Source organism: Asterias rubens, chromosome 13 (assembly GCF_902459465.1).
Source record: "Asterias rubens chromosome 13, eAstRub1.3, whole genome shotgun sequence".
Classification (NCBI taxonomy): Eukaryota; Metazoa; Echinodermata; class Asteroidea; order Forcipulatida; family Asteriidae; genus Asterias; species Asterias rubens.
In genome coordinates, this window is record NC_047074.1 from 14600236 (window position 1) to 14626364 (window position 26129).

Genomic DNA, 26129 nt, shown 5'->3' on the forward strand with positions numbered 1-26129 from the left:
TGTATATACTCAGCGCCTTGAGTACCTTGTTTGGTAGATATACGTGCGATTTTTAAGACTTCGATATTATTAATGTCAATATAATTTTCGGTGGTTTATTTGATATTTAAAACTAAACTGTTATGGCATTTTATACAATTTTAATGTGAGGTTAGAGACTTGTATCCATCCCGCCATTTTAATTTGAAATCAAGTGCATCCCCAAACTGAATTCGACCATAGCGTCCCTCTTACAGCTATTTACCGGTGAAAGTTATTGTTGTAATAAATGATCAAATAAAAGAAACAAACATGTAACCACCTAATGTCAAAATAATCAACGGTTTTTTATTAATACATAGTACGTTCTCGTTAACATGTTTTAGCAAACGAAAATGCTTACTTTGTAAAACAAAAAACCGACGGTTGTGTAAATTGTTTGTCTTGACAACAATATTACTGTTCATTAAAAAAAACCTTATATAGTACATTAAGGTTCAATTAGTCAATTAGTAACTCCGTCACTTTGACACCGAATCTAAACTTTACATACAAGCAAACTCATACACTTGTTCTTCCTATAGATCAATTATAGTAAGTGCAAATTGGTCCAAGACTTGCCTAAGCCTGAGCAAGTTTTATTGACCGCATGGCAGAGGTACAACAGAAAGGCGTTATTAATACATTATTATAAATAATTTATCATTTTACGCCACTTAACGTCTTTAACCCAACCCGCTTGTTTATCGCTTGAGAAAACACATTAATTACACACAGAACTCTTTATAACTCTTGCATTACCAGTTCACTCAAACTGTCATAAGACAAAGTGTAAAGACCGCAAGTATAACTTATTCAAACATTTGGTGGGGACCACTTTGGTCCAGAGCTGCAGTGTATTGAGACAGTTGCGACATCGAGGGACCAGTTGTCCTCTGTCACGTAGGTGGTTGAGACCTTTTTGGGTCCAAATGTAGCCCAACCCAATGCGTAGTCTAGTCTGGCGGCACTCACTGTGGGTGTTTCGGAGACGTTGCTTCTAATCCAAGTTATAGCAACTCTTTCAACACAAGCCTCTGCTTTCGTACCACGTTCATTGCTGTAAACACGTGAAGGCAACAAACTCACACACTTTAACGGGTCCCAATGTTCGAAAACGCTGTTCGGAAATGCATAAGGCTTGCACATATAGACCTTTTTTGTTAGTAAACAAACGGCGCTGGTTGGCATGAACGGCCAAAAGCAAAACATTCACTTGTGTTTATAGATATTCTGACCAAATTCAAAATGTTTGCTAACTTGAAAAAAACCCAAACAACTGTGGCTATAATATTTGTTGCTTTGTTTCCAACAAATTTAACACTATTTGTTGAATATGTGTATTGTTACAAACTGTGGCTATCTGTGTTTTGTTTTGCTTTGCTAACCTCCTATATTTTTCCAAGCTTAGTTGGCAAAAACCAAGTTAGTTTTTATTGTTTATGACAAAACGTCCACTTCCCTTGAACGACTGGAAAACTGAATTACTAACGAGTAAAAACCTTGTGGTGATAATAATAAACGCTATAGATAACGAGGCATTCGTAGTGCACCATGTGTAAAACACCCCCAAAAGCTCCTCATAATACGACAACTATCCTATGCATTAAATACAATCACTTCAAATATAATTTATAATTCCTCAAAGCGAAGAAATTCTCAGCCAAGTCAATCAACACGGAAACTAATATAGAAGTCAAGCATAAAGAAAACAAAGAATCTAAACAGCCAAAACAAAGCATTTAAGGGTTATTGTTGTAAGCTTCAAGTCATTATAGATGGGTTAAACTTGTCTTTGTTTCAAGCCTTCTTTTTAATTGTTTCGTTATCTAGCTGTGTATTCAATCTGAAAGGAGAAACAACTGAACACTTCGCCAATTCAGAGTCGATGTTTCGAATGGTGCAAACTAGTCTTTGATTCAAGCCTTATTTACACTTGTTTCGTTTTATGTGTATTCAATCTGAAAGGAGAAACAACTGATCACTTCGCCCATTCAGAGTCGATGTTTCGAATGGTACAAACTAGTCTTTGATTCAAGCCTTATTTCCACTTGTTTCGTTATTTGTGTATTCAACCTTGAAAGAGAAACCCAATCCCTCATGAACTTGCTAATTCCGAGTCAATGTTCCGAATGGCACAGCTAGTCTTTCGCAACGCCTCTCTAATATAGTCAGGCATCATCACGTCCGGCTTTGACGAGGCAAGAATTCCACCCTCGCTGTCTCCTTGACCAATAGCTTCCTTTGACAGCTCGCCTCCACGCTCTGATACTGTCTTGGCGCTTGATACATCTTCAAGATTAGCCCTCGTGGTATCCTTGGTGTTAGAATCTTTAGCTTGGAGTGGGAGTGTTGTCTCAAGGATATCTGTGGATTGAAACATCTTAAGGAAACGAACACCGGATGGTAAACTGAATGTACTATGCTCTTAGTTTATATCCCGAGCAGCTAGTAGGTTTAAAGCAGAATAGTGTCATGTCATGGTCAGTTATGATATTTGGTTCTTGGAAAACAAGGAGGAGAATATTTTGGAGCACACAAGGGCTGACTAAGTATAGAACAGGTATGCGAGTAACTATCCATGAAAAAAGGAGGAAGAGAGATCGGGCCCCCCCCCCAAAAAAAAAAAAAAAAGAGGACAAGATAGTATTCCCTATATATTTGTACCCAGAAAGTGAAGAAAAAGAAGAAAATCAAGACCCTAAAAAGATTCAGCTGAAAAAATTATATCATACGTGTGCGCTTATATGTATACTTAAACACACTGCTTAGTTGCATTCTGTAAACATTACTTTAACTTGTAAATCAAAGAAAACAAAAAAGTATTCTTTAAGACTGTCAAAAAACACTGTGCGGGCGTTTGCAAGTCCAGAAACAGATTTTGTGTGGACATTTTTTGATCTTATTAGGCCCACACTTTTCAGTAACACTTTAACATAATCATCAAAGTAGAGGCCCACTCAAAATATAAAAAACTCAAAGTGCCTATTATTAGGCGCGCGCCAAACCATTGAACGCTGCATGCAATTGGACCCTTTGAAAATATTTGCAAAGGAAGGTGATGCAGTTTTACTAACATTATTACTTTTTTCCCTTGTTTTCTTTACATAAAGGGCAATTATGAATGGGAATAAAATAGTAGTGACTCGGTCTTAAACTGCTGTTAAAAACCTTGCACGGTCGTGACCGTGGGACAAAGAGTTATCTGCCCTTTATCACACGGACAAGACCAGGTTTTTAACAGACCTCGTACTTTAAACTCTAAATTGACTCATTTCAGAATACTCTAATGGGAATCGGAACTTCTTTGGTCCCTTCCAGTCTCATCCCGACTACATTGATAAGGACTGAATAAAATAAATTACTAAAATCTTAATAAATTAGAACAATCAAAATTTGAAACATATGAATGGTGTTTACGTCCTCGTCAAACACGGCAATTTCCCGTATTGCGCAATCAAATACAACCCTGACGTAGGAGTGATAATTCTATCGACTGTTAAAGATGACAAGATAAAATCCTCACTCGGAGAAAAAAACATGAAATCAATAAACACTTTACAAAAATCAAAACCTGAACTTCTCAAAATTAGATTTTTTTATCCTTCTTTTTTTTGCTTGGCAAGAAAACCTTGTGTGGTACTAAAGTTACTAAGAATTACTGCACCCAGCCTTGAGAGAAGTCCAAGAATTAATGCACTTCAGCCTTGGGAGAAGTCTAAGACTGATCCGCCTTAAGACACGACTGATGTGCAGAACAGCTCATGCAATAGATAAAAAGGGAACATCTCAAGGCAAGAAGGCTCGACCACAACAGATAAAACGACCCCCTCACCTTGATCGCGAACCCTGTCCTCAATTGATTTTCCAGGCCTTGGGTATGAAACAAATATCTCCGAGATTGTCTTGGTGCAGTCTTGGGGAAGCGCAAGCAACTTGAATTGCAAGTACAGATTGAATTGTTTACGTGGGTATTTTGTTCCCTCCTTTGTGACGAATTAGTGACACCAAAGCGTGGTGTGAAAAACACCTTTAACGATTACTTCAATAATGACACCTTTAAGAATGAAAAACACATCCTTTGACACCTTCGAAGCTGAACTCAAGAAATGGTCAGAGTGGTGCAGCCAGGAAGGACTAGGTGCGATAAAATAACACAAAGTTTTAAGAGTAAATGAATCAACAACAAATTGTGTTCATACCCTTTTACTTTGGTACGTCATTGCGTCAAAGTTTTCGTTATCCGCCTCCAAAACCGGTTTGTGTGTTAGTAAACAAATATTTTTATAAAATCGTTTAATCGTTCTAAAGAATTTTGGTTGACAACTTTTAATTCGGAGAAAATGTTTTGAAGAACATATTAGTTATAGAAGCCGGTTTCATTTATTAGATTGTTTTTGCATATCACCAATTAAAATTGAGCTTAATGCGACTCCTATGTGCTTACGGTATCAGTGGAGTGAGTTTGTGTGGCGTAAGCATGGCTAACAATGAAATAACGTCACACTCAAAAACAGGACATGTTCCCTTGAACGGAATGGAACTCATTTATGTCGCGTGTTTCGCGTTCGTGTTTTTGACGTCCTTCGTACGTAGTGTTCCTAATCTATTTTGCGCTTTGATGAGCTGGGTTGGGTACGTGGTGTGCGGGCGCTTGGGGCACTGATTGGCGGGTTACAAAAAGTGATATGACGTAAACGAATCCCGTTAACGGTTTCTACTGCTTAAATCACCATGTTTAGTTTACGTTTATGATACAGTCTGCACGCCCATTAGTTCCTAAACTGGTTGTTGATTTGGTTTGTCTATCACCACCTGAGTCCAATCAAAAAGCCATTATCAAAATGTATAAAAAGAGACATCGTGTACTAATGGTCAGTCCTTGGCGCACGTTTTATGTCAACTATTATGATTCTTGACAGTTGGGAAAAGAAATAAATTGGAGAGGAAAAATCAATTAGGGGAACAGGTGCCCTTTTGGGTAATCTTGTCTGCCAATTCCTCTTAAGGTGTCTTATTTGTGTTGGTGTGTTTCTAATTTAGCAACCTGTTCACAAATCAAGCTCTATTTGCAGTCTTTGCGCTTTATAGGCTAACCAGCGTTGTCGGCAACTATATTGCATTGTTCGGTTTATTTGAGTCTGTATGGATTTCATGTTTTGCAAATTTTGCAAACTTCACTAATTCTACTCTTCGTTTAATAAGAGTTTATTGATCTACTATGACATTGTTAAAAGTATCATTATACAAGATTAGTAAGCCTAACAAAACAAAAATATTAAACATTTCTAAATTAAAGTCGAAATTGTGTAATATAAGCAAAAAACACAAAGGATACATTGGAAGCATTTGATTTTCTGAAGCTCTTTGATGACGTCACTGAAAAAAAAAGTAACACAATATTAACTATAAGAAAACATATTGATAAAACAGTACATTTTGAGATTTAGGAACGCTAGGTGGCAGTAGACTTACCGGGTAATAGATTCAATGTTTTTGCTTAAATAACGTGTTTTGTTGCAGTTTTCTCAGCAAGAAGACACTGTGTTCTGCTGAAACGTTCACGAGTTCGTTGTTTGTTCATCTTTCTTGAAAATGTCAAAATATTTTTTTTCTTAGCATTACGTTTTCAATGAACAACCTATGACCTTACCTTGAAAGCAGAGATTTGTTAGTCTGGCTTAAGGCCCGGTCACACAGGCCCCGAAAACGAGAACGATAAAAATTCACGCCCTCGATTGGTTGAAATGCTCCACGCAGAATACGCCCACGCTCATTCAACCAATCGAGGGCGTGCATTTTTATCGTTCTCGTTTTCGTTCTCGTTATCGGGGCCTGTGTGATCGGGCCTTTACAATAACAATGTCGACGTAAGACGTTGTCCTTTGTTCATGTTCGCGAAACATTTCAAAACAAACCCAAAACAAACACGACTGAGAATCCCATATGTGTCTCCTCTAAATACAGACAAAGACTGTTGTAATTACCAATCGTCTTGTAACGTCATCTGGGAATGTTGCCTGCCGTAGAAATTGAGTCTTTGCTCGGGGGAGCTAGCGACCCAAGCAGCCCACTCCATTGCTACCTCAACGTACCTGTATTATTAAGATATCAATGTTCAAGTAAGTTTTCTTGTCTTCTTCATTTTTCTTCTTAAATTATTATTCCATACCCCCCCCCCCCCCCACACACACAACAAAGAACAAACATAGACAACCAATCACAAACTTATGATCCATTCAATCTTTTTTGCATTAGGCCTTAACGTCACATTTAATTTGGTTTTCTAGCAGACCAACATCCGGGACAATGCTGACCCCGAACCGGGACAATGCTGACCCACATCCGGGTCACTACTGACCCGGGAGTTTTTAGAGTGCCCTTTATTTTGATTCTTCGTTGGAACCAAGCGCAGAGAGCGAGACAAACTAATATATTCCCGAATAAAGTCATATAATTCCCTTCTTGTGGAGATCCATCTGTGGATAAATCTGACTAATATTTACATAATTTTAAAAACTAACTTGTGTTTCAAACACAGAAGTAAGAAAATCCGATTTAATTTCCTGATTGAAATTCTCCATCTGGCTGAATTATCTTCTCTCTAGGATTTAATTTCTATATACACTTTTGGAAAGATGAACGGACGCGAATATGGATTTAAAAGGGTCTGCCACAAGCCAATAGTGTTGTATGTTTGCGGTAACACCATGTGTGTATCTACTTCTGGATAGATTATGTTATTTCAGATCTTGTCTTGCCACATATTCCACTACATGTGCGGCCGAGTGGATTTTGGAGTGGATTTTTTCGTAGTATACTCATAATTCAGGAACTTCAGTTCTAAAAAGAACTGTCATGCTTTCTTAATCTGTTTGTTTGAAAAAATATATATATATATCAAGTGGTTAATTCGATTGTTTTTGTTAGACCTATAAGCTCAAAACCAAAAATATTTTAAGAAAGGTACAGTATAACGTTTTCTTTTCGTTTTTGTATGACCAGGGGCTTGTGGAAGACAGTATTTCTCAAAATGCTTTATAATTTCGAAAACTGCCATACTTCTAAAACCAAGTAAGTTTGTATTGCCGTTAATTTAAAGATTGATTACGAAACTATATACAATCTCTTTTGAACTTTAATTGAATTTGTTGTTGAAATTGGCCGGGAAAACCCACACCAAGCAAAGAGTTCCATTATATTGCCATTCATTTTAAACCCACACCAAGCAAAGAGTTCCATTATATTGCCATTCATTTAATGAGTGATAACGAAACATATACAATCCCTTTTGAAATTTAACAATTTTGGTGTTGAATTTGCCCGGGAAAACCAACACCAACCAAAGTATATAATTACTTTAACCATGAATGGGGGAAATCAGAACTTTAGTCAACTCATCCAGAACAAATTGAAAAGAATGACTGAGGTTGAGCAGCGTGGGGTATTAAGTTCTTACTGATAGCTAACTACTGATCTTCGGAATAATCTAGTTCACTTTATAACAACACACCATTCAAGGTTCAAGTCCCAAATAAAGGAAGCGTCCTGTTATATGTATTTCTGTCGCAATTTCACAGCCCGAGTTTATGGCAGCCGAGGTTAGAAAACGATGGAAACCATAAAATGCAAAAGAAAAACAGACAGTTTGTAACAATATTACACAAATATTCAAAAAGAGCGCTGATTTTGTCCGAAAGAAAGCAACCAATCATGGGAGGTATTTCATATTATTTGATTGAACGTTTGCAATGTTAAATTCGGTTATACAACGTCTGTTAAAACGATTGAATGTTTTGCTAACATTTGTGTCCATGCCAACCAGCACGGTTTGTTTATCAACAGTGGAAAGTTTATAGCTTCCCCGGGTTGAACTAGGTCTCACACGGTGCGTTCTATTAGCTTCCCTGGGTCGAACTAGGTCTCCTCTGATGACGCATTCAAATAGATTTTAAGTCATTCTTTGGGCTCGACCTGGTCAGCCCAAGTAGGGCTTGCCCTGCGTGTGGAGTGGGTGCTTGGGGCTGACCGAGGTGTTTCACAACGAACACTATTCAGCGGATACTTTCCACTTTCAGGAAGTTTGACACACATTTTCACCTCTAAACTGCGACTTCTTTTCGTGACCTTTTTGTGCACCCACGAAAGGTTTTTAATACACACAATGAAAGTAGTTCCAGTCGGCTGTCCCAAGATGCATTGGTCCAAATTCTTGGGAATTTTGCAATTGATTAATGTTTGATTAGCCCAGGGAAGCTATTCGAACGCGGCCAATAATGGTATTGTTAGATTTCGGAGCTCATTATATAGACTTGTTTTTGAAAATATGCATCAATTTTACAAATTAATGTGTGTATTGTGTTGCACGGCAAAGGAATGGCCCTTGAGCATGTGGTGCCCATCTAAAACAAAACATCATGATTATTTTACCGTTAAAAAAACAACAACTACATAACGCATAAATGGAAATAACAGTGTGATGACCCTGTCTTGACTGCCAGGTAATGACCCTTGTTTGTGGCTACTCGCTGATGGACCTGTTAATGGACCTTGTCTTTAGTGAGGTTCATTTCATGTTCATTTGGATACCGGGCCATTACACTGTTATTTGCTAATTATAAAGAATAACACAAAGACAGTAAAACGGAGTTCGGATCCAATATTATCAAAGTTTAACAAACTGATACCTGATTAAACTTTTTTTAAAGAAATTACTTTTCTGGGGTAAGTTTTTATCACTTAATCCCTGTCATAGTTGTATCAGAATAATTGTTATTTAATAACACACACATCTGAGTTTTGTTTGTCTGTTTAAGAAGATGATATATATAACTTATACCTGATATATTTTTGGGGGTCAGCGAGATGAACCTGCTTCATCTCTCCATTTGGCAGGAGGAGTTGACATACACCTCTTTGAAGATCCGAAGAGAAAATAGACTTCCTGATTCTTGCGATCTTATTTGAGGTGTCAGGTAGATCCGAATTATCCTGAAAAAAAAATCAAGTATTAATATCTATGTAGGCCTACCTGTGCAATCGGACAAGCTAAGGTTTCATTCAAAGCATCGGTTACAACCCTATATTCCGACACCAATTGTGTATTTTAGTAATTCTACTAGTTAGTTAGCATTAGAATTAACCCACATGCTAACCCTAGCATGTAAAACATTTCGAAACATAGGGGTGTCTGAATATAGAGTAGTCACCCAAAGCATAATTGGGTAAAAGGATGCCTCACACGGTCAAGTAAGTCAAATAAAAATAAGGCATAGAGTTGGAGATTAAATTTGAAAGAGGGCGCCCTTTAAGAATATGGTCACTCAAGACCACACTTCAAGGTGAAAACAGAGCGGCTGCCTCATTAGCATTTTGTTGGCCCTCATGATCTATTATTAGCCATTATTGTGACCTGGGGTTGTTGACTTCTAACATGAGATATTTTGGATGACATAGGCCCTGAAATAAATGGTCCGATTTGCCGAGAGGTGTAGGGACATTATTTTTTCAAGATTGGTTTTGGATATTTTAAAACGACACCAGTGTAGGGGTGTTTTGGAGGGAGAATAACTCGATCGGCACTGGGACTCCCCACATTAAAATCTAGTAGAGGATTAAAGTTTTAGAGTCAATGCATAATTTTCCCATTCACTGTAAAAAGCTGTGAGACTTTTGTGTATTTTTGACCATTAATTTGTCATTTTGCACTTTATGCTAAGGGAGGTTATTTAGTGGGGCGCAACCAGTTGCAGATTAATCTTCCTGCATGGTGATCTTGGGAACATCACAAAAACAAAACCACCTTTTTGAAATGAGATTTTCACAGGTTAGTTTTATTGTATATATCTACAACAATAATATAGTATAATATATTTTTGATTATCTTTTCCCATAACCTATAGTATAGGAAAAAAGGTAACATAACCTATAGTATATGTTATGGGCAAAAAGGTAATTGAAAATTGAAATGATACCTCAACGTCACTAACATTCCCCGAGATCCGAAGACTGAAGTCATGTATCATATCCAGAATAGTCCTGTCACTGAACACTACTCTAACTCTGCCATTTGAGTAAGCAACAAAACTACCAAGTTCTTTTATTGTACTCTCTTCTAGAATAGTTGCTGGACTGGGGTGTATCACAGAACCAAATGGCATTTGTTCCTTGTTCTAGGAGAAAGACAAAAACACATTGAAGTATTGTTTGAAGCTTTGCACGGTGTGGATTAATAGGAAGAAAATAGTAAACTTGCGGGTACAACCAAACATAATCTCTTTTGTGAGAGTGTTGGCTCTGAGAAGAGCCGGTGAGGTCTCAACGTTTCAAACAGTATACTCTACTCATCTTCAGGAGAATTTGATGTAAGAGTCGATGTACAATTATATATAAAAAAAACTCTTTCTTCTTTTCAATAAAATACATGTGTGTACATCTGGGGTAATAATCAGTGCAGAAAAAAAAAAAGTCTGAAACTAATATCCAAAGTTAAGGAAGTATGTACATATAGAAAAGATTACATTTCCACGTTTTGGTAAAACCCAGTGGTTTAGATTTCACAGAGCTTTTAGAAATAGTGTCCTCAACACTAGAGAAGTAGATCAAGAAGTGACATTTATTTACAAGTGGAACACATAACGGTTGATTTTCTTTATCAGGTCGACTCAAAAGGTCTGAATTCAGATACAAATCTGAAATTTCTCATCCCTGGTAAATGTTTGTTAAAAAGTTATCCGCAGTAGTTTTGTTTTCCAATAATTAGATTTACCTTCCAACAGCACTTTGTTTTGAAAGGAATTAAACCAAAATCTGCCTGCATAACGTTCTGCAAAAGCCTGAAAATAAAACAAAAAATATAATACTTGTGACATCATAGCAAAACTCTTCAGTACTGACAATATCATAATGGAATAGCAAACAAACAATTTTGCACCGTCACTTTGTGAAATGGCTTTATGGCTCAAACTTAAACTGGTGACATTATATGCACTTTTCAATAATTACCTGGAAGCCTTTCTCATAACTCCAGCAATAGAGTATGCAGCTCCAGGGTGATCAGGGGGTGGACTCCTCAAACTTAACATTCTTTCATCCAGACCATCACTACCATGTGGAATTATATGAGTGAAATAGTCTGGTGTTCCTGTTGATTTGATGAGGGTGCCGTCCCCAGGGTAGATGTGAACACCAGCTTGTGGAGTGCTTGACAATCTGAGTTTATTAAAACCAAAAGATATTTTTATTAAAACTTTTGCTAGATTCAATATAAAATTTGCCTTGAAATTTATCTTTGAGAGGGCGCTCAGAGGCCATTTTAATTTTACAAAAGGCACTTCTGAACAATTCCTTCAAAACTTCCCTCAAATCACACCTCATATTAATTGCCCACAACAGCACAGTTTAATTGATATCTTTTGTTTTTCTGCTAATTGTTCTTTTTTGAGCGTCTACTTGTTAAGTGGATATGCTGTGCTATACATTATTGTAAAGTCTATGGGAAACTTTGAAGGGGCACCAAGGCCAAGACCAGGGCAACAGAGGCCACGGCATACATTGCCTCCCTATAATTCATGGCCTGCCTTGCCCTCTCAGCGATGAAATTCCAGGCCTTGGAAGGGATGAGCAACTTGAATAGAAAGACAAGTTAACATACCTGTATACAATACCATTTGAAAACCAGACTTTGATTCTTTCTCCTACTGGGATGTCATCTTCAACAATGTCCACTCGACTTCCTGGATCTTTCCTCCAGTTATGAAGATGGCTAGCTGGGCATGCCAGTGGCAATGCCCGAGGCAAGGGGCAACTGTGTTTCTCTTCAGGACCTTGTAAGTTTTTATCTGACATATCGAATTGAGACTTCTGGCAACTGTTGTTTTTCAAACTTTTCCTTTCTTTATCTGAAGGCTCCCTTTCTTTAAAACTTTTATACTTGCTTGGGTTCTCAAATTTCTTATCTGGTTTGGGGGTTTTCAAATCATCTTCCAGATTGAAACTCCAAGCAAGATACAAGGGATGTTTCCAACATTCAGGGAATTGATCGAGTGAGTGGTGCTGCAAAACCCAAGTGTACACGTTCTTGATGACCTCGTCTTTCAATGGATCTTGTAGAGGGTGTGTGTCGTCGCTTTTTCCTGAACAGTTTTCAGCAAAATGTTGGCGTTCATTCACCGAGCCTTGACTGCACAAAATGTCCTCTGGAGAACTTCTCCTACATGCTTTACCTGTATTTAGTGTCTGCAAGTATGGACTGTCTTGCATCATGTCAAATTGAACGGGTAAATTGAACTTGTTATTATTGTGTCTTGTATCTTGGTTACTTCGAAAGCCAGTTGATTGCCTTCCAACAGCATCTGAATTGTCTTCAGCATGATTCTTAGAAACTGTCTGATGCTTTTCTAAGTGCCTTTGGGAATACCCTTTCTGACTTAACCTACACAGGAATTCCACAGTGAACTCCTGTTTATTTGACGATAGCGTTAGGGATGCACACTCATCGATAGACCTCACTTGAACTCCGTTTGCTGAAGTCTTGCAAACATTCCTTGGAGACACTGGCCACTCGACTTCTTTTATATCTGCACAAAGATGCTAAGAAAAATCAAATATTTTACAAAATTAATCAAACAGTATTGGAATTTAACAAGCATTCTGATTCTGTTACTTACCTTAAAAAGTAAAAATAGGCTAAATTCATTATAAAAAGTTTTGCATTTGCTCCACCAACTAGGCTCCGTGAGTGATTGATACCCATCCCTACATCTTTCGGACGGTTTCAGCCCAAGGAAAAAGTGGCAGCGTATCCCTGGTCACAGTTGATTTGGTCAACAGCCCAAAGAAGTTTTGACGGCGCTCACCTTGTGATGTAGGTCCTTGTGATATTAGGCATTGTAGGCGACACCTCAACAACAACAAAAAGGATAAAAATAAAGGTTCTTACCAATAAAGAGTCGGCTTGTAAAAACTGCTGACATAGAAAAGGTTGTTCTGCAAAGCGATTCCTGCATTCTAATGCCTGGTGGACTCTGTCCTTGAACTCACTGGTACAAAAATTGGTTCTCTGTTGTATTCGCGTACCCTCAATGAGAGGATGATGACCTCTAGAGGGAGCCCTCTCACAAACAAAACTCGCACCACACGGAGAGAGTTGTAACTTTGAGCCATCTGAGAATGACAACTCTGTTGCATCATTGGAGAAGATTATTACACTGGTGACTGCAGATGCTGAATTCATGTTTGTGTAAAGTCCAAGAAAATCTGTAACAAAACAAATTATACAATATAACAATAAAAATCAGTAATATTATCAGTGTCTGCAGCAATTCAACCATCAATGAAAACCAAAATAAATTAAATAAGATAAAAAAGACAATAAACTAGTTGGTGATGTTGCTGTAGTTTGACATTCAGTACGTTCATTCAGCAGACCATGCAGTCCTGGGGCCAATTTCAAAGAGCTGAAAATTCGATTTGTCTTGTGATGAATTTTGTTGCTTTATTAGTTCGTGAAGAATGCCCCAGGACTATTTAGGCCCTACACACGGATGCCAACTATAGAGGCCATGGTATCCATTGCCCCTGCGTCTTCCTTGTCCTTAATATATGCCCTAGTTAGTATAGACAGGCGAAATAAAATGTAAGGAAAGTTATGCCACCATCCCGTGATCAGACGTATTGCCAAGAACATAATGACAGTCACAGGACCAAGATGTTACCAGTTAAGTCATGGTCACTGATCACTCCTTAATCATGTCAAGTGTCATCCAACAACAACATTCAACAGTAACAGTAACAACTACGTTAGTAATTACAAAACAATAAACAAATAAAAATATTTTGAATAAAAAAACGGAAGAAAAATCGTTACTTACGATTCAACAAATGAAGCAATCATTAATCAGTATTTGAACTGGTACTTATTAGACTGAAATGCCAAGAAACCACTATTTAGTAATTTGTACACACAATGTGAATATTTGTATGAAAACTTGCCAGATTCCGAGCAGACGAACATTTCTTTCATTGAAAATCGCGCGTTCACAATGTCAACAAACCCTTCCTTCATCATGTGTACAACATACAAAGACGTCTGGGGCATGCATGCACCAGACTGACTCTAGCCGCATATTGGGCCAGAAAATGATTTTTTTGGACTAAATACACGGCTGGGCTTCAGAGGGGGAAGTGATGAATAGTCTGGCTTCAAGCTTCATCAGGTAATGCTTATGTGCGGAAAATTAAAGTCCGTGGCTAGACTAAATAATTGCATCGAGAAAACGCCACGGCCGATCAACGTAAACACAACAATATTTCACGTTTTATATAGAAATTGTTTGAAATTATTTAGTTTTATGTGATGGAAATGGTAGTCCCCACCTCTGTGATCAGGTTAGTTCTGTTATATTGAATGAATAATAAAGGTAAAAGAGTTTAATCAATGTAAATATGACTGACACGCGGACGGAAATGTACACGGCAAACGCTGACAGAAATTAGCGATCAGCGGATACTGTGTGTTTAGATGATGTGGGCGGGTCAGTTGAGTCAACGCTGAAAACTCTTATTAAAATAAAAGATTTGTATAATTAAAATGTCCGTAACCCACGAATTAATATAGTTAGTAATTGTATTTTATTTGCTTATTTATAAAAAAACAAAGCCCCCAACCAAAAAGGTCCAGGACTGCAGGAGGAGTGACTCGTCACTCGGTGACTCGTGATCAACTGGATAACTCATTTAACTGTCCGTATGGCGCCACCACTTTTTCACTCATTTTTACCAAAAGGGATATCTCACTGAGGTAAATTAGATACCATTATTTCATATCAAATGAAAAAGTGGTGGCGCCATACGGAAACTTTTCCGATCAGTTCAATGACTGACCATTTATCACTGACCGAGTGACGAGATAATGCTTTTTATCCTTTTTTTTGTGTAGGCCCCTAGCGTAGCAAATTGAAGTTAAACTTGAATTTATTAATCATGGAGGTAGTCCATGATTAAATTAATTACACATATGATTCACCAGAGTTTTCTTTCTACACAATATTCTAACAGTAGTTTTCCGGTGTTTTCTGGTATACAAGAAGAACTTGGATAGGCCATTTTCGTCATCCAAATAACAACCACCGGCGCTTTTTAAAAATTTTATAGTGCCAACAGAACACTTCTTCAAAGGGGATTTTACGATAGTTCATTCTTATCTGATGTTCTTTCCGTCTTACCCAATCCAGTTGATTTAATGGTATATCATTAGACGACACTTGAAATAGACGCCCCATGGGAGGTTGAAGAACCATGGCAGAACCAGAAAGTGGCCATCAAGAAACTCAAAATGCGAGGTAAGTACAACAAGTATAAGACGTAAATCCCAGTTCGCAATTTAAATTGACGAGGTGCGGACCAGTGAACAGGCTGGTGGACTTTTGTAGTATCTCAATATCTGGTCCTGATGGCCAGTCACTGAAAAAGTAAAACAAAAAAGCAAAGCAATTTGGTCCACTTTATGCATATATTTTTGTGCGCATCATTTTTTAAAAACTTTTGGGTGGACTTTTCGTCTTTTTATTTAGGGAGGGTTGTTGGTGCCAAATTCGCGCCCTGTTTTGAGTTTTGGCAGGAAGTGGCTGGTTTTGGAGCGAATGGTTGAGTGTCACAAATATATCATGCGTATGAAGTACTCTTGCTTAGGTAGATAAATAATTAATAAAAATATTCAATGTGATTTTTGAATTTCAGTAAACAAGAACACCAAGAGCTTCTGTGGGGGTTAAAGTTCACCGTGGAGGGATTGTTGGCGGCACATACAACCAATGTGTGGTCAACCTATGGAGGACTGACAAGGCTTTGTTGTCATCTTGATAAAGTCATGTGTCATCGTTTGAGACATCCTAAAGGAACAGTAAGTTTACGCAAAAATCTCAAGTTTTTAATATTTTCCAGGTAATACAGAAAGCCTTTTCACACTACTCTTTTCGCTGGGGGAAACCCCGGGGATTAACGGCCTACTCTTTCACACTCAGATCGCTTTACCCCTGATCTATCCCCAACAAAAGGGCATAACCCGGGGAATAGCCACCCCTGCTCTGGAGTACTAGGGGTTAGCGGTAAAACCCTGAGGTAGTCTTGCAAGGTGCAGCGGGAATCCTGTGGAATATGGACCTAGGCGGGTACAGTGTGAAAGTGAGCCGGGGTACATTTATAGTATTTTTAGTTCTACTGCTTGGTTCTTGTGCAAGGTTTTAATGCCACTCTGTTATTTTCCCACAGTCTTTTGTAGTGCAGGAGGACTACTGGGATTTTGTCTTGGGGTTGCGGCAGCTACAGCCTGTTTTAGCGCCCTCTGTTGACCGCATACATCGTCAGGCGGGTGAGCAAGGCGTCGACCGAGGTGGGATGTGGCTTAGGACTAGTCTGGAGGCCCATACCTTAGCGTCTCAACTCAGACTCCTCGTTGACGATAACGAACATCTCAGCAAATATTATTATGGTGAGCTGTTTAAAATTCAATGGGCAGTTATTGAAGTACCAACTTTGGTATATATGAATGTTCTCATCAAGTTAAAAAAAAAAAACTTATTTCATTTGTTCAAAGTTTTAAGAAAACAGCAGGCCTCGAAATAAGCAACGGTACACACAGCAGTTGACGTTGTGCCCTGTGCTTTTGCTGTGGTGCTATTTAGAAAAAATCCTCAACATTTTTTCCTCATACAAGTGCCACTTACCAGAAGGAAATCGCTGTGCCCCTTCATGAGCAAAGTTCAAGGCCTGAAACAGATGTACAATAAAAACCTAATACACTGTGATGGTTGGTGTTAAATGGGGGTCCTTAGTTACCAGGCCCTTCATATAGGCATATTCCACAAGCTCCCAGTAAAATTATAGAAAGTACATGAAGCTTACAAAGTTTGGTTTCCCTCAAACGAATTAGTTCTGATGCATATTTGATCTTTATCTCCATTCATACTACATGTAGATGATGCCTTCCTATGTAGCCAAGCTCACTTCCAAGCTCTGTACATCTGTCTCCTATCGGTTGAACAGAATAATGCATCTATTCTTGCTGATTTGGATCCTATGCTGGTAAGTTAACATCGTACCCCCTGACCCCTAACCCCTGACCCCAAATACAGCATTGTGCTGAGTTTGTCCATGTCATACTTTCTTCATTAGTTAACCAACTTTTATTTCCAAAGATCTACATCATTTTGCTTTCACGAGCTTAAATCATAATTTTGAATCTAATCATATGCAAATTACTTTTTATGGGGGATTTTTATTGCATTGTAGAGGTTTAAATTATTGAATTGCTCATCAATATTGTTGACATTTCCAGGCCTCATATTTCATCACTTTTAGGGCAAGGCCACTTTGGCCTTTAATGGAACACCAGGGCCATGAGGTAGGGCACCAAGGCCAACTTGTATCTTAAAGAAAGGGCAACAATGTCATAAAGAATAAACATGAAACAATTTCTATTCAGGTCCCTTTGGTTGGACAGAAGGTGGTTTCGCATATAATTGGCTAACTTTGGAAACGTTCCAAGAACACTGTCTAACAATCACAATTTATTCACCAGAATTAATTCTTGTTTTATAATGTTATATTTAATCTTATTCAAATTTTTACAAAACTAAAACACCAGCTGTCGTGCATGTTTTGTCATTCGGTGAGTAAATAATTTAAATATGACACTGTATATAACAATGTAGATGGCAGTTTGTGTTTGTTTTGTTGTCTACTGGGACCAATTTTACATGGCTGAACATGCTGAAGCAGGAAATATTGCTTTAACATTTTCTGCTTAGCAAAACGGAGCAGGATACCAGTGATAAATTGTACATGTGACATACTATTTGGGCTGGTAACCTCATTCTGTTAAGCATAATATTTTTGTGCTAAGAACAAAGGAGGTGGATACCAGTAATAAATTGTAAATGTGACATGGTGTTGTGGCTGGTAGCCTTATTCTGCTAACCACAATAATTATATGCTAAGCACAAAGTAGCAGGATACCAGTGATAAATTGTACATTTGACATGGTATTTTGGTGGGTAACCTAAATCTGCTAAGCATAATAATTTTATGCTGCTGTATTAAGTGTAGCCCTGGATATAGATGATGGCATTTGACCCAGACTTTAATTTGCATACAATTGTTGTTTACGCTATTTTGTTGTGTCGTTGTTAAAAAAGAGGGTACCATCTCAGCTGCAAGTTCATTTACCTTTGAGTTTGTGTATTGTAGCCACGTAAGGTAGACTTGTTCAGTGTGGAGGTAGCTGTTAGTGCAGAATGCATTTACATTTGAGTTTGTGTATTGTAGCCAAGTAAGGTAGACTTGTTCAGTGTGGAGGTAGCTGTTAGTGCAGAATGCATTTACATTTGAGTTTGTGTATTGTAGCCACGTAAGGTAGACTTGTTCAGTGTGGAGGTAGCTGTTAGTGCAGAATGCATTTACATTTGAGTTTGTGTATTGTAGCCACGTAAGGTAGACTTGTTCAGTGTGGAGGTAGCTGTTAGTGCAGAATGCATTTACATTTGAGTTTGTGTATTGTAGCCACGTAAGGTAGACTTGTTCAGTGTGGAGGTAGCTGTTAGTGCAGAATGCATTTACCTTTGAGTTTGTGTATTGTAGCCACGTAAGGTAGACTTGTTCAGTGTGGAGGTAGCTGTTAGTGCAGAATGCATTTACATTTGAGTTTGTGTATTGTAGCCACGTAAGGTAGACTTGTTCAGTGTGGAGGTAGCTGTTAGTGCAGAATGCATTTACCTTTGAGTTTGTGTATTGTAGCCACGTAAGGTAGACTTGTTCAGTGTGGAGGTAGCTGTTAGTGCAGAATGCATTTACCTTTGAGTTTGTGTATTGTAGCCACGTAAGGTAGACTTGTTCAGTGTGGAGGTAGCTGTTAGTGCAGAATGCATTTACCTTTTAGTTTGTGTATTGTAGCCACGTAAGGTAGACTTGTTCAGTGTGGAGGTAGCTGTTAGTGCAGAATGCATTTACATTTGAGTTTGTGTATTGTAGCCACGTAAGGTAGACTTGTTCAGTGTGGAGGTAGCTGTTAGTGCAGAATGCATTTACATTTGAGTTTGTGTATTGTAGCCACGTAAGGTAGACTTGTTCAGTGTGGAGGTAGCTGTTAGTGCAGAATGCATTTACCTTTGAGTTTGTGTATTGTAGCCACGTAAGGTAGACTTGTTCAGTGTGGAGGTAGCTGTTAGTGCAGAATGCATTTACATTTGAGTTTGTGTATTGTAGCCACGTAAGGTAGACTTGTTCAGTGTGGAGGTAGCTGTTAGTGCAGAATGCATTTACATTTGAGTTTGTGTATTGTAGCCACGTAAGGTAGACTTGTTCAGTGTGGAGGTAGCTGTTAGTGCAGAATGCATTTACATTTGAGTTTGTGTATTGTAGCCACGTAAGGTAGACTTGTTCAGTGTGGAGGTAGCTGTTAGTGCAGAATGCATTTACATTTGAGTTTGTGTATTGTAGCCACGTAAGGTAGACTTGTTCAGTGTGGAGGTAGCTGTTAGTGCAGAATGCATTTACATTTGAGTTTGTGTATTGTAGCCACGTAAGGTAGACTTGTTCAGTGTGGAGGTAGCTGTTAGTGCAGAATGCATTTACCTTTGAGTTTGTGTATTGTAGCCACGTAAGGTAGACTTGTTCAGTGTGGAGGTAGCTGTTAGTGCAGAATGCATTTACATTTGAGTTTGTGTATTGTAGCCACGTAAGGTAGACTTGTTCAGTGTGGAGGTAGCTGTTAGTGCAGAATGCATTTACCTTTGAGTTTGTGTATTGTAGCCACGTAAGGTAGACTTGTTCAGTGTGGAGGTAGCTGTTAGTGCAGAATGCATTTACCTTTGAGTTTGTGTATTGTAGCCACGTAAGGTAGACTTGTTCAGTGTGGAGGTAGCTGTTAGTGCAGAATGCATTTTCTTGTCTTTGTTACTTGATCGGATCATAAAATCAAGCAAAATCGGCAAGCTTCATATTATTTCCGGATCTCGTTTCATACGTTGAGTTTTGTTTCATGAGGTTTGGTATACTTTTGATTTACGTCCAGCATGACCGTTGTATTTATCATGTGTGAAGTGAACAAGTGATTGATGAATTTATTATTTTCATTCTGTTTTCTTATTTTCCCACTTTGTAGTAGTTGGTTGTGAAGTTATTTGTTTTACAATGCTTTTAGTTTAGGCATAGGCCTATTTGTTTATTTTGGTGTGAAAAAGCCTTATAGAGGCCTTGAAGTCGGTTCTTGAAGGAGCAAAGCAATTTTCTTCTGGTAAGGCACACTTCTATGAGGAAAATATAAATTTTTATTGGAACTTTGCAAAAGGCACCGAAGCAAAAGCATAAAGCACCACAGCAATTGCCATGGGTGCAGTGGTTTACTTCCCGGCCTTATGATATTCTTTTTTCCTATTCTGTAGTTACTACCAGCAAGCAGTCAACAGAGAAACTTATCCGCAAGGAATCCCACAGCTGAAATGCCGATTCACCCTCAATCTCACCGAAAACTCTCTGCATCCGCAGAAGCAGTCGAACCCCCGGCATTCGCATCACCAAAAACAGAAAGCATCTTGACAATGTCAGACGAGCATGCTCAGCCTAACATTCAGATCTTAGACAGGCGGCAGTCTGAGTCAGCACGAACGATGCTTCTCTCACTGTTGGATAATACCTCCTTAAGCTCAGTGGGAAAAGTCCGCTCCGTGGATGACATCCCGAAAACCGTCAACGACCCTCTGATGAATATGGAATTCCCAACGAACGATAAAGCTGCATCTCCGCCACAGCGAAAGGTTCTCAGACACGCCAAAACCATAAGTAGCCTGCCAAGTTACGCTCATCAAAACAGAGAATCAAAACTATTGTTTGATTGCGGTTCACCACCTTCAGAGAATACCTTGCCGGGTAGCTTGGGGTCTCTTGGATCCGTCAATGAGGATGATTCCTTGAGAAACACCTGTAAGTGTATTGTAAAGACTAAGAGTAGATCGTTCAGCGACTCGGCTGAGCGGGAAAGTCTGAACTCGGCTGGGAGTCTAAGTACGGAGTCTTTGAACGCAACGCAGTGCGAACGATGTGGGATGTCGATTTCACCACTAACCCAGAACGCCGTCAGACTCCGGCGTAAACTTGGAACAGCTTCAAGTCCTCCAAAGGCGAGGAATAGTTTATATAAAACCCAGAAATCACTCAGACATTCTCAGAGTAGTCTCGCCTTGGTCGATAATGGAGTGAAGAGGAAGGCGTTGTATACTCATTCCAGATCCAAGTCTGAGATCTTGAAACCTCCATCGAGTGACATAAGAGGTGCTACAGCGGATTTAGATTCATCCAGTAACAACATGAGTAACTCGCTGCCGTCTGATGGTCACATTGCGCCACCTCGTAAAACAAGTTTATTGGAATCAGGTATGTATAATCAAACCATGAGCTGGTTTATTACCATCGTACTTATCAATTTGGTAGGGTGTCTTGGAAGAGCAGTTTAAGGTGGTGGACTCTACTTAAGAGAATGTGGGTCCGAACCCTGGCCTGGTCAGTTGTGACACTTGTTTCCTCGAGCAAGGCACTTTATCATAATTGCTTCTCTCCATCCTGGAGTACAAATGGGTACCAATGAGAGCTGGGGAGTAACCTGCAATGGACTGGCATCCTGTCCAGGGTGAATAGAAATATTCTCAGTCATTTAATGCCAAGGAAATCGGGTAAAAACAACGACCAGAACTTTGCTCGGAGCTTTACTTTTACTAAGCAATTTATTCATAATTGTTTTTAAGTTTACATTGCGATAGCAACCTTAAAAAGTTATCGTCCTTGGTTTGGAGAAATGTAGTCTCAAACTTCAATATTAACCCTGCGAGCTAATGATATCAAATTACAGGGATAATTCTGCGTTCTTGGCTACTTTTTTGTGCTTAACACTAACAGCTCTATGAATTTTGGCCTTGCAGGATACATGTAGATGGTGCTGACATCCAACAGCAAAACTCACCAATTTCACTAATCCAAATCATATTTTTGAATCTTCTTGATTTTTGAAGTAATTTTTTCATTGGAGGGCCAGTGACTATTTCTAACGCGTCTTCCATTTTGCTTGTTTTTGTTTGTCTTGTAGGAATGGTTTCAGCGGCTACCGAGTGTTACTTCCCTCAGCCTGCCCAGGGACAATCTCTCATGAGCTTTCTATCCTCTAGAGATTTTGAGAGGATTCCAGAGTTAGATAGGGTATGTTGGTTTTACTATGTACATTGTGAACACATCATAGGAGCTACATGTAGATCAAGGAGTTCTACAACATAACCCAATCATTGGGCATAATTTTAGACCATTTCTCTTAACTTTCTCAACTCCCTGGGGAGCTTACTACCCCAAGTGGCTTAAATAAGTGCTAAGGGGTTTCTTCATGGAGGACTAACGGAGAATGAATCGGTTAGCTGTTTTGTCTTGGTGCTGATGGTAGTGGCCTGATGTGCGTAGTCTGCACTCTCTTACTTTTGTGAATATCTTCAGATTATTACTGTAAATTGCTGGTTAGATAACTTCTACTACCAGCCTTTTTTTGAACTGTTTAGTTTCAGAACCCTAGAGTAAAACGGCTGGATTAATGTCTGGAAAACAAACAAGTTGTACTGCCATCAAGATCGATGTCTTTATTTTGTTTTCTTTCGCTCTTTTTTTGTATATTTTTTTCTGCTTAGGAGAATGCTCATTTTAGCATCTCAGAGGCCATTATTGCAGCAATAGAACAGATCCGATGCAGGAAACATCACAGATCCGTTTCCGATCACGAGTCAGATGCTTCAGATGAAGAAATTCAACATCTTAAACAACGTATCAGACTCCGACGTACGGAGAAGAGACGAGATAAGATGAGAGGAAGGACCTCTGTTATCTGGACTAATGAAAACTGTAACGATAGTGGGATGAACACTTTAACAAGCTCAAGTAAGAAGAGTCTTGGTATTATTTGGTGTGATGTGATCGTTTGTTGAAAATATCAGTATGGTCACGATTGAGAACAAGCTAAAACATGCTAACGAGTGAAATAAAAAAAAAATCATTTTCTTGTTAAAAGTTGATATGCTAAAATTGAGCATGGTGGGAGTATTATTATATTATTGTAGATGAGGTTTTGGTAGCACCATGTGTATATCTCTTTTGAGTAGTGTTGGTTTTGAAAATAACTGGTGGTTGACAACTGAGCATTTCAATCAGTAATCCCCTAAAGACGATCAGAGCATACTGATTGAAATGTTGGGTTGTCAACTACTGCAATCCTCACCTGATTATACTCTTGCCATGCAAAGTTTCAAATCCTACTTGAAGACACTAGACACTATTGGTAATTGTCAAAGACTAGTCTTCTCACTTAATGTATCTCAACATATGCATAAAATACGTAACAAACCTGTGAAAATTTGAGCTCAATCGGTTGTTGGAGTAGCGAGAGAACTATGAAAGAAAAAAACACCTTTGTCACACAAAGTTGTGTGCTTTCAGATGCTTGATTTCGAGACCTCCAATTTTAAACTTGAGGTCTCAAAATCAAATTCATGGAAAATTACTTTTTTTCTTGAAAACTGCGTCACTTCAGAGGGAGCCGTTTCTCACAATGTTTTATACTATCAACCTCTCCCCATTACTCATTACCAAGTGAGGTTTTATTTTGAGTAATTACCAATAGTGTCCACTGCCTTTAATAATCATTTGCAGCCAATAAAAAATACCATTTGTATATTGATTTTGTTCTTAGATACAACCTTAACATCTAGTAGTGCCAACAGTACACCACATGACACAACAACAGAAAGTGAGGAAGGTAAGGGTCAAAGGTTAACTTATTTGTATTATTTAATATTTCCAATAAAGGCAATCAGACATGCCAACTAGTACGTTTTTCCCGTATTTCGTACGGGTTTTTGTAAAAAATACGGGTATACGGGTTTTGCAAAAAAAATACGGTTTTGAGCATCGCCACCGCCAAAATACAATTTTATCCCAGTTGGCCGTCGTGCCCTTTTTTAACTCAAGTTCAATATTTTTTGATTGACACAAAGTTTTCGGCCGACTACTTACGGCCGATAATGATTATCCAGTGAACTCTATTATTCCATGGGGGTATTCCTTATTCAACTTTCACCACACATTGAGCGAGCGCAACGGAGATTCCCTCGCATCCATCATTGCACGCACGCTAGTAGCACAAACCTGCATTGCATACTACACGCCAGTTTATCTGACGTCCCGATTTCACAGGGAACGAGGCTAACACAATTCATTGAACAACAGAGGGCGCTGTTGTCAAATGCCCTTATATGGTATCGGTCGTTTTGTGAACGGACGAATCGAGTTTGCAAAAGAATTTTTTGCCAAAATAAAGACACAAAAGATATAGAGCGCCTGAAGCGAGATTTTTATAAGATAAATTTAAGAACTATGCCCCCAAATACAACAAACAAAACTTTTTGGGATGATTTTTTTTTTTTTTTTTCTTCATTGAAATTAAATTGGTTTCGTTTTGTACTTGTCTTCTTTTGACAAAGAAAATGATATTTAATTAATTGGCAAGGGTTTCTATATGAAATAGAATATGATTAATCAATGTTTTTTCCCTACAAAACCTGTTCCACTGGGTTAACCACCCGTAGGGAAACCTGCCCAATTTTTAATTTTTTTATTTTATTTTTTATTTTATTTTATTTTTTATTTATTTTTCTTCAAGTTTTAATTAACTGGTTTAATTAGGCTGTTTGATAACTAAATGGCCTTCACACCTTCTCTATTTTGCCTGTCTCGGGGCTTAAAACTACGTTCACGCGTGTTTTAGATCCCAGAGGTTGGCATGTCTGGGCAATAACTAAATAGAAAACATATGTTTGGTAATTACTCTTAAAATGAATGACAATAGCTACGTCTGATGAGAAACATTTTGAGAAACATTTCACTTCAAAATGTGGTTATGGACAAATTTATCAGTTTGAATCTTGAATCTGAGAAGTCTTATATTGATAAAAATGTCTCTTAGATTGTGTAGTCCAATTAGGAATGTTATTTGTATTGTATATATCTATTTTTATACGGGATTAAAACAAACCATAAACCAAAATTTAGATTTTGTCCTGCCCCTTTGATGACAGTAATCAAAGTAAAGAATGTCTGAAATAATACACGCACAGAAATGAAATTTCTGGACCCGTCCAAAGTTATCTTCAAGGCAAATCTGGTACTGAAAATTAGTAATATTTGACGACTTTATTCTACAGACTCTTCCGATAGCAGTGATTCCGTAGAGGAGTTTGAGTTGTCAGATTCTCAGCCTTCTAACCTTCTCATAATGCAGCAGATGGGATTAAGCCCATCGTTAGCTTCCCTGTACTCCGGTAAGTATGGCTCAAATTAGGGATGGGAATCCGCAAGACCAATTGGCTTGCTGATTAAATGTTTACTGGAACAGAACTGTTATAACAAGTCCAGCCGTCGATTTCACAAAACTCTTCCCAATTTAAGACTAATCTTAGGACTTAGGACGAGTCCCAACCCTGCACTGTAGCATGCAGACCTTAAGATTAATCCTAAGTTAAGACGAGTTACTCGCCTTAACTCGAGATAAGACAAGTCCTAACTCTTTGTGAAATCGACGGCTGAACATATAAGAGATGTCAAATTTGCATCAGGTGTAAAGAACATTTTTTTTTTTTACATATTTTTAATTTTGTTTTTTACCCATACTCCGATGTGTGTTAGCACTGTATACTTAGTACTTTCCAAAGTCCTGTGAAAACAAATATCACAGGCATGTTACTCGAGTGCGATTGGAATCCTTGACCCGTGCAACCCTAGAGCAGTGTCTTACCAACTAGACTAAGTCCAGAACAGTTTAAGATGCACACTGTTTTTATTTAAACAAGCACTATGACACTAGGTATCAGAGAAGATTTAACTTTCTTGTCTTGCTAAAAGAAACTTCATTACTCAGTAGAATTAAAAGATGTTTATCAGACTCAAAGTCAACATTATTTTATTACACATTGAGGTTCTGTTATTTAATAGAAAAAGACAAGACGGCTGCACTTGTCCAGTCATGAGTATACAGG

At 38.3% G+C, this 26129-nt stretch overlaps 2 protein-coding genes across 5 annotated transcripts in view; one reads left to right on the forward strand and one right to left on the reverse strand.

Moving 5' to 3' along the window:
• LOC117298364 (uncharacterized protein C5orf34 homolog) lies at positions 1 to 16935 on the reverse strand. 3 transcript variants are annotated; one of them, XM_033781587.1, is made up of 10 exons: positions 16921 to 16935; positions 12959 to 13275; positions 11672 to 12609; positions 11023 to 11229; positions 10787 to 10853; positions 9993 to 10190; positions 8858 to 9009; positions 6006 to 6113; positions 5357 to 5397; positions 1 to 2385 (listed from the first exon to the last, which is right to left on the reverse strand). In XM_033781587.1, the coding sequence occupies exons 2-10, from the start codon at positions 13250 to 13252 to the stop codon at positions 2117 to 2119; spliced, it is 2274 nt and encodes a 757-aa protein (XP_033637478.1). In that variant the 5' UTR covers positions 13253 to 13275; positions 16921 to 16935; the 3' UTR covers positions 1 to 2116. The 3 variants fall into 3 exon arrangements, with proteins under 3 accessions (XP_033637478.1, XP_033637479.1, XP_033637477.1); XM_033781588.1 differs by lacking the exon at positions 16921 to 16935 and adding an exon at positions 13890 to 14063 and having other exon boundaries at positions 9993 to 10184; XM_033781586.1 differs by lacking the exon at positions 16921 to 16935 and adding an exon at positions 13890 to 14063.
• LOC117298363 (run domain Beclin-1-interacting and cysteine-rich domain-containing protein-like) overlaps positions 14297 to 26129 on the forward strand; it is a 17353-nt gene continuing 5520 nt past the window's right edge. The window contains exons 1-11 of one of the 2 annotated variants that reach the window (XM_033781583.1): positions 14297 to 14406; positions 15252 to 15359; positions 15757 to 15919; positions 16288 to 16507; positions 16994 to 17100; positions 17663 to 17686; positions 20457 to 21444; positions 22151 to 22260; positions 22734 to 22980; positions 23789 to 23854; positions 25299 to 25415. In XM_033781583.1, coding sequence (XP_033637474.1) covers positions 15316 to 15359; positions 15757 to 15919; positions 16288 to 16507; positions 16994 to 17100; positions 17663 to 17686; positions 20457 to 21444; positions 22151 to 22260; positions 22734 to 22980; positions 23789 to 23854; positions 25299 to 25415 — 2086 coding nt within the window. In that variant the 5' untranslated portion in view covers positions 14297 to 14406; positions 15252 to 15315. The remainder of the gene's footprint in view (positions 14407 to 15251; positions 15360 to 15756; positions 15920 to 16287; positions 16508 to 16993; positions 17101 to 17662; positions 17687 to 20456; positions 21445 to 22150; positions 22261 to 22733; positions 22981 to 23788; positions 23855 to 25298; positions 25416 to 26129) is intronic. The other variant, XM_033781585.1, reaches the window with a different exon arrangement.

Bases quoted from the DNA above. Each gene is read 5' to 3' on its own strand.
- LOC117298364 (XM_033781587.1), bottom strand. From the start codon at position 13,252: ATGAATTCAGCATCTGCAGTCACCAGTGTAATAATCTTCTCCAATGAT. The intron at 12,610-12,958 runs GTAAGAACCTTT...GATTTTTCTTAG, and splicing joins TACAAGCCGACTCTTTATTG to CATCTTTGTGCAGATATAAA. The intron at 10,854-11,022 runs GTAATTATTGAA...TTTTATTTTCAG, and splicing joins GTTATGAGAAAGGCTTCCAG to GCTTTTGCAGAACGTTATGC.